General features: G+C 32.8%; 1 protein-coding gene across 1 annotated transcript in view; it reads right to left on the bottom strand.

The window, feature by feature from the left end:
- The window catches only part of OTOGL (otogelin like), a 128,327-nt gene extending 124,515 nt beyond the window's left edge, over positions 1 to 3,812 (bottom strand). Inside the window, exons 1-3 of the mRNA XM_025041052.1 lie at positions 3,737 to 3,812; positions 2,640 to 2,679; positions 1,682 to 1,730 (exon numbers count right to left, since the gene is read on the bottom strand). Of these exons, the coding sequence (XP_024896820.1) occupies positions 1,682 to 1,730; positions 2,640 to 2,679; positions 3,737 to 3,788 (141 nt within the window). The 5' untranslated portion in view covers positions 3,789 to 3,812. The remainder of the gene's footprint in view (positions 1 to 1,681; positions 1,731 to 2,639; positions 2,680 to 3,736) is intronic.
- Between the last annotated feature and the right edge of the window lie 5,314 nt (positions 3,813 to 9,126).

Below are 9,126 nucleotides of genomic sequence, written 5' to 3'. Positions count from 1 at the left end.
CTCACTGAACATCCTAAATAAATTATCTGCACCAAAGTCTAGATCTTAGCCCCTGCTTTCAAGAGAAGAATTTTGAAATGTAATGCAAATACAAAAAATTTCCAAGCAGTGGATGCATATATTCACATAAGTGATAAAAAAGAACAGCCCATTCTTTCTCCTTGCTGATTACATCTCCAGGAGAGGATGAGAAACACCAGGAAATGCAGTCTTTAGATAAGAGATCACTGCAGGGCACAAATACACCATTGAGAAAAGTCTGCATCTACCTTTTCTTTGTTCATTGTTCATCACATTGCCAACATATTTCTGAATCCTTACTTGCCCATATATCTATCCATCAGCGTTCTGTCTTCCTAGAACTGGGGAGTGAATCTGTGTACAAGAATGGCCTTATAAAAGATGAAATTTCAAACCTAAACAATGATTATGACCTCATTGTCCTTCTTTAACATTTCTTCTTTTAAAATTTGTTCAAACATTAAATAATTTGGATGCATGTTCTACAGGAAATAAAAGGGCAAGTGTCCCGCTCTTCATTCTCTCAAAGAGAAATCAAGACAATGTAAGTGAATTCCCCACTTCTTTACAAAAGGGAGGGATTCACATAACTAACTCCTTTGTAATAAATTATGCAAATTCTAAAGACATCTGCATGAACAATAAGATAACCCATTAATAGGTCACTGTATGTGACAACTTAAGGGTATATCTCACAGGTTCTGCAACCTAGTAGGTTCACCAGAATGCAACTTTTCTCAAAAAAAAAAAAAAGAAAGAAAAAGGATTTTCTATTAGTTCTGTCTTCTAAATTGTCGCAATGACCTATCAAATGTGTTCCATTCTCTTTAATTAACATTAAAAAATATAAAAATTCAGACATTTACAAAAAAAAATCTAGCAGAAATTAACTGCATTTCAGCATTTGACAACGGCCTCCTTAAGTATATATTCGGTTTGCTATATAAATACTCAAATATATTACTTTCCAAGAAATGCCTTTAAATTAGGATTCTCTATTTTACCATCTATCTTTCGTAGAGAAATACTTCTTAAACCTATCCATTTAGACATTCTAACCAGTTTGGAGATATTGCAATTATGTTGTCCAATATCCTCATATAAAGGGACCCAGGCAAAAAGACCTCCTCAAGCTCAGGGCTACCCTACCACTCAAAAAAAAAAAAAAAAAGTACCTTTCCAGAAATAGCTGTAATTTAGATTTATCAAACAATATGAAAGCTGTTTGTCGGAACACCCCTGATGCTCTTTTGCAGTTTTTAACTCAGATCATTTACACCTTTCTCTGCCCCATTTGTTTGTGTTTGTTCTGTTGTCATTGTCGTAACTGATATTGTGCTTAATTTCTGAACCCACAAAAATTTTCTGGCAAGTAGATGAGATTAAATCGCCTACAAATGATGTGAGCCTATCTATAGGAAACTGAGGTGAATAGCTTAACAGCATGAAGCTGACAATAAACAAGTAAATGTAAACTAAACATGAATTTGAAGATTGTAGAAAAGCAGTAGAGAAGTTACTTCGCCTCTTCCTCCTCTTTCCTGTCTTGTTTTTAGTATTTCATTCCCTTCCACAAAGGTCTCTTTGTTGAAGTGACAGCAGAGTCCCGAAAAGAATGTATTATATCTCTGCCTCTCTCTCCTTCTGAGGCATAACCTACCTGTGCTGCTAAAAGAGCTCTTTTCTGTCGATTTCCATTAAATCCCTTTCTGGAAGAAAACAAAAAGAACTTGTATAGTCAAAGGCCCCAAGGCAACCTGAACAAGCCTTTCCCAAGAGAGAGCTGGTGTTTTCCTCCAGCTTTCCATCACTTTATCAAAGAGGTCTTTCTTGGTTTAACATTTAAAAGGTCCCCCTCCCCCTTTTGGAGGGGTTAGATTTGGGTGGTGGTGCCGTCTCATTTTACGAAATTTGGGAGTGTCCCCAAATCTCTCCAGTCTCTGATGTAAACTGAATTGTAGGAAGGAACTTTGAGATAGAGAAAATAAACAAAATAGTGTAATATTGTAGCACCAGCAAGCATTTTTTCTCCACATCATAAAACTAGTGAGGTGAGTATTCGCCAAGAGTACATTCCACGTTTGGCAAACATAATATTTAATTCACCCCTTTTCCATGTTATAAAGGGAAGATTAATATTAATGTAAGCACATTATACTTTGATTTATCAAAATCAAATGGTGAATAGAATTCTCTTTTTCATTAGTCCTAAAATGATTTTCATTATTTATTGCTAGAATAATTTTATTTGTTTTGTTATTAAAAATTGTTTTAGTCTGTGTTAAAATACAGCACATTTGTAATTAGCAGTGTACATTGATAATAACAATATAAAAGGGTAAATTACTGAAAGTGAAAGTAATATCCCTTTAGTATCTACAGTCTTTGGACATCACCAAGAACTCATAATTAAAATAAAAGGAAATATTTTTGGCTCATAAGTAAGGAACTGAATGCCTGATAATTAATTTGTGGAAACTTTTTAAAGAACTACATATCATGCCCTTATTTTGTAAAATATTTTATTTTATTTTTTTACAAACAGATATAGTTATCTGCTGAAATTTACTCAATGTCATATTTATGTTTTAGAGGACATAAAAACAAGAAATTCTTACTTTGATGTTTCCGTCAAGATGGATGACGCACAAATATATCCTGTCAAAGATAAATATATGTAAGAATAAAAAAAATTATACAAACATCTTGGTCACATGTTCTGATTATTAAACAGATTATTTTAACCTAAATTTTAACCTAAATTCTAAAACTTAGACTGAGTTTTGCTGTTAGTTATTTTGCATTTTCTCAAGAATTTTAACTGGCAAATTCCCTGTGAGATATCGGAGTAACTGGTATCCAGAAAGAAGGAGCAGTGTACCTAGATTTACACAGAGACATATTACAGTAGAACGAGCACTAAACTTAGAGTCAGAGATCCAGTTTTAATCTTAGCCTTACCACTTAGCAAATGCTAAATTTAAGCAAGTTACCACACACATCACAAAATAATGGTGTTTATCTCCACAGCCCACTCCAGCTCTCAACTCTCTATTACAAACTCCTTAGAGTTTCAATCACTACTCGGATTAAAAGATAGTGTCTATGACCTCTCTAGTCTTTTATACCTCAGTAATTTCTCTCTTTTGCTATAACCTCCAAAATATCAGCCCTTTTCATAGATTAGAAACTAACAAGTAAATGTAAATAAATGTTTTCTCCATAAAACTGTCTTATAAAAATAATTTTATAAATAAAATTGTTACACACAAATAATTGAAAATCAATTCCTAGCACCAAATGTTAAAGTACTTCTTAAAAATATCTTTTAACCATTCCTTGGGTTACTGGCATGAAGAAAGTTTAAGTAGTCAATTTCTCAATTTATTTATTATAAAATGTCATATGTTTACACAGACAACTATTTGAAATCATCTTTTAGAAGAGAAAAAATTAGCATCAGAGCTTTTTTCAGTACAGTTGAATATCACAATAAAAGCATAATTTTAACATTTAAAAATAGACTTTAAAAAGCTGAAAGTCCCAAATTATCTACATTATTAAGAATTTTCAAAAAGATAATCTGGCTGTCATACAATATATATCCATTCTAGTGATTTCAAAGTGCTTTACAGTATAAGGGAAAACTTCCTATCAGTTGCAAGAGACACTAAAATACAATAAAATAAGGTAAAGACTGCATATGAATTCTTACCTTGTAATGAAAACAGCAGTATTTGAAGCAAGAATATACTCCAAGGTATCATTAAATTGAGTTTTCTCACAATGTTCATTTCAGTGTAGAATTTCTCCCTGAAATGTAACCAAATTGTTGGTCTTTACTATGATGGCATCTTAGAAGGATGTGTATTTGTACAGTGCTCAGATTCTTACAAATATAACTTTGTAATAAAATAATTCATAAAGGAATTCCTGTCTTTCTAACTACATACAGCATCCGAAGCTTTAGAACTTGCAGGCAACCCTTTGGCTGAGTCTCTCATTAGTAATGCATGGCAGCTTCTTACCTGAGCCCGTATTAATTACACCCTACTCAGCTCTTGCACAGCATATGCCTTTTTAGTCTATATCAGCCTTTTATAACTTCTGAAGACAGCAGTATCAAAAAAAAAAAAATCTGTTATCACTTGATGTCATAAGAGATCATTATTCCTAATTGTCCATCTATTCTCTGTGTTTTATTCAAAAATAATTGCTATCCTCTGGAAAAGGTGAAGTAAAATCCTATTAATTGGTCTTAGAATGTCTAAATGTTCTTATAAATTTTGTTTTAAGAATGAAAAGTAAACTAAAATTATGTGCATATATTTTTGACTCAGGTCTTATTACAGTATAGTTTAAGTTGATATATTCATGTGCCCACAGATATTTCTGTTAAACATTCTTCAACAAAAGTAGAAAATAACACATAAAGATGATATTCTAATATTTGACTTCAAGAAGAAAATAAAGTAACTCACCTGGCCCTGAAAACCTTCCCTTTGCACCCCATTTTTCACTCTTTATGACAAGTACTCAATTAGAAAACAAAAGAGGACTTCATATTCCAGCAGTAAGAACATTCTTCTCTGGAAGAGATTGACTACCTAGGTTGGCATCAAAGAACAGCTTGAATATTTTATAATGAATCCCATAGAGATGATCTAAGCCCCATAGATGAAGGAAAGCCATGCTTATATAATGGATGCATATTTCCTATAGCAGATCCCATGAGTTATCTGCACTATTATCAAACTCATTTAATAAATTGGGGCACAATATTAAGGAATGTCTAGTTACACAGGAATTACCTTATGAGACAAAAAAGCACACCAGTTCTTAACATCTTATACTGAGACACCTCTTCTGCAATGACTCGAGTCTTTTCTGTGAAGTGTCCTTGACATTCTAATTATTGCATGTCCAGTATTAACTACACAAACATTTTCTTGTCTGTGTCCCAAATTCAACGATCATTTTCTCTTGCTCTACATGATCTTAATCACTTTCTGTTGCCTAAATGATTACTAATTCCATGAGCCAAGAGAAGATGTTTGCCTACAAATGCATGTTTTAGTATGAAGACACACAGAAGCTTCACTAAAATTGTAAGTAGCTATGTGCTTACACACACACACACTTGCACATGTACGCTCATTTTAAAATTCTGATGGATAAGTTTAAATAATTTAGGTATAGTATGTGTTTAATAAATACTTATTTATTGAAAGGTTATTAGTCATTACTCTTAAACTAATTAGACAATTAACCTTTAACTAATTACACAATAAATCAACATAATTCTAAATAGATAGGCTTAGTTATTTAGTCACATCCTAAATATTAATGTAAAAATATGTATCCACCCAACTATAATCAAAAACTAGAAAATATTCTAGATACTTAAGAAGATGTGACTACTGAATAAATTAAAAAGTTAAGCTTGAAATTTGTTTAGAGAAAAATAATTTTCCTCCAAAGAAATTTTAAAATTAAGGGCAGCAATTTTGTTTATGCAGAATGCTCACTGACTCTCCGGAAATGGTGGAAATGTATATAACTAATATACATTATTAAGTACCCTCCTTAATTTACAACAGCTTATCTTGGCTTCATAGTTTCCCATATAAGTCAACCTAAAATATGAAGAATCTATAAATCATACTTTAGGTTTATTTTTTCCCACTCTGGTAGCTGCTTGACTGTTTGTTTGTTTTTTAACTTAAAATTTTTCACAAGTGACACTCATATGGAAAAATCCCAAAAGGAAACCAAAGTTAAATTTCATGGTTTACAAAAATATTTTGATAATACTCATAATTATTTCTAAAGATGAAAGCCATGTAAAAAGTATTTACTTCTATTATAAACTTTGATATGTTGTATACTTAATTCAAATGTAATAACTAAACTTTTTATCTCAAATTTTATACAGTATCTTTAAACTTTTGATTCAAAATCTTTACAGCCATTTTCACCAGTTAAGGTTGAAATTCCAAGGCTGTGTCATCTGGCATTTTTATTATTGTTTTTCTCTTTTGAACTATGTGCATTAAAAAACTATAATTTGTTTTGTCTGGAAAAGAAAATAGTAGAAATTATAGCAGGAATTCTCAGAGTGACCATTCTTTCATAGATAGAGGTTTAGTGTATGCTATCTATCTATTTCTCCTACACCCAAGTTTATAGTAGGTAGGAGATTAGTCAAAGAGAATGAGTAATGCAAAGAAAACGATAACAGAAATCCTAAGTCCTTTTTCAACTAACTACATTATAAACTCATTACATTAAATGGCAAGCTGCTTAAAAATAGGCAAAATAGACTTCCATGAATAGCTACAATAGAACAGAGAGTTTAAATGAAAGATTAGATTCAGAGCCACAAAAAAGGAATGTATGACTGTGCTACATTTAGTTATTACTGTCAAAATTTAGTTGGCAGCTTTTATATTTCATTCTACCCTGACAAAGGAACTTTGGCAAAAAGTGAGTCAGCCACCAGCTTATGAAGAGATATTAAGTTCATAAAAAGTCTGAAGTGACCACATAATGCAGGGAGTAAACAGTTCCCTTTCTGCTACAAGAGCACTGCACATTTTCCCACATGGAATATGATCTTTAGAAAGTTGACACCTGACAGCCTATTGGCCTCAGCACACCACATTAAAAACAGTTGGCAAAAATGGGAAAATGTTGGCCTTATAGTTTATACATCGATGAGGAGGGTATTTTTAGTGAAGTCCATCATCTTTGGGAAAATTCTTTTTTTTTTTTTTTTTTTTTGGTGATTTGTATAACACTCATTTTTCATTAATTGAGATCAAATAGCAAGTAACATTTGATTCCCATCATATCACATTCTACTAGTGAAATGCGATTATTCCTCACTTGCTTTACTAAACAGAACACATTTCACCTTCAGTGAGTTTATCCAGAATTTATGTTATCTCTGAGCAAGCAAAAAGAATCCCATATCTTTGGCATGATTTTAATCATGATGAATTTAACTGCCTTATTATAAGATAGTTTTGCAGTGGTCTATTTATGCTTTCAGGAAGTGTGTTGCTTGGCAACTTCTCAGTTGTTTTATATAATTTAATTTACAAATGACATCTATCTTTTTTTTGAATAAAGACATAATTATATGTCATAAGCGATATCTGTGTTGATTTCAGTTTAAAGCTCATCCTCAGAGATTAATGTTGTTATGTTTTATAGAGACATTCATTTTTCAGTCGTTGTGATGCCATTGGTTTGCAGTATCTAACTGGTATTTTGAAAGAAGTAATGTTCTACAACTTAAGTTTCCTCTCATCAATATTTTAGCATCAGGTTCAACATATAATACCAATGTTTACTGCAGTTCTCTTCGTCCTCTCAAGTACTAGAGCATTGCGCATTTATACTGTATAGTGCACTATATTTGTATAACAATATGGAGCTGGTTTCTCATGTTTTCAATTTCATTTCATATCTTCGATTATTTTATGTGTACTTATTTTAGAGTTGATAAGGAATAATATTATTCAAATTTTTCAGGAGGAGGAGATTTCTAACCCTGTTGTTTGTTGTGTTTGCTTCTTGCATTTAGGGTGAATTATTCATGGATTTTGTAATTTTGATTTTTGGATTCACGTCTAGTAGGATATTTTCTATGGGAATTCTTTACTGCCAGGGTTGAAGGATATACTGCTCCAAAAAAAGATTTTGCATTGACTTCTGCCAGTTGCGCTGAGGAATTTTGTGTTAATTTCTCAGGTTGAGGGTTCCCAGACTACAGAGTATAAATTCAAACCACAAGCACAAAGGGATCGAAGGCCAAGTCTAGTTTCTGCTTTGTTTTTGGCTTCTGATGATATCCCTTACGTCCTTATGAACTCATTTAACCACTTAAATAGGTGACTATTTTATTTTATTCAGTATGTCCAAGTATTTCATAGATGGCACATTTTTAGGTTGTCTAATCTGCCATATTGTCAAAAACAGGACCACCAACTATCAAAAATTGTATGTTCTTATTTTCTAGGTTACTACTTTATATTTTTGCAATTTACTCTGTCAGCACCGAACTGATCCAGAATGGAAGGTCTCAGTGGTGAGACACCCAGCTGGAAAAATGCACAAGGGCCTGACATGAGAATGAAACAGCAGGCACCAACTTTATTGCAGGGAGCGTGCTTCTTTTTCAGGGAGTGCAGTTCCATTGCGGGGAACGTGCTTCTGCTTCGTTAGGAGACCGCCCACGTACATCAGAGTACAATAGTGGCATTCTGCCACACGTATGTGATACAATAAGCTGAATCATGCTTACATGAGATGGGCTCAGGCGCCCTACTACACTAATGTAATATTCTAAATCCAGGGTCCTATTCCTAGCCACGAGCCTGGATCACAGCCAGACCTGGGACCAGCCAGGCTTGGGACCCACACTCTCTCAGCTGAATTACAAATTTGTGATATGGAGCCATCTATGATTCACAGGTAAATACTTATCTAATTTAACTCTTCTATTAATTTTACCCAATTATTCAAAACTATGAATTTATAAAGAAAGCATATCAAAATATATCACATTTGAATCAAATTATTTAAAATATTTTTTAAAACCCTCAAATCTCTAAATATATGGTAAAATGACTTTATGTAACACCAAGAGTTAGCGTCTTATTCAGTTACATGCAAAATTGTTATCATTATAGTCTAAAAGCTGCAGTGAAAACATACTGGTTTCCTTGGAAGGTTTTCTTCAGGCTTCTCTTCTAACAAGATAAGTTTATCAGCTTTACCTTAGAATACAGTGGTGGTTTTCAAACTTTGGTGTATGCAAGAATTACATAGGGAGTATATAGTAGCACAGATTCCCAAGCCCACTTCCACTACATCCCGTGTTTTCTGATCCATGAGTTTAAGGGTATTAGACATTTGTATTGTAATAGAAGATCTAGCTTTGGTGGAAGTTAATATCAAATGAGTTATTTCTAGTAAGAAAAAAAAGCAAATCAATCACAAATACAGGAGGACTGACAGATCTCATTAGAAGAAAAAGAAGCAGAGGCTGGAAAAATTAAGTGCAAGTCCTTGTCTGGGAAGATGAAGTTGGTATGT

Source organism: Pteropus alecto, unplaced genomic scaffold (assembly GCF_000325575.1).
Source record: "Pteropus alecto unplaced genomic scaffold, ASM32557v1 scaffold76, whole genome shotgun sequence".
Lineage (NCBI taxonomy): Eukaryota > Metazoa > Chordata > Mammalia > Chiroptera > Pteropodidae > Pteropus > Pteropus alecto.
This window is presented reverse-complemented; position numbering and strand designations above follow the sequence as displayed.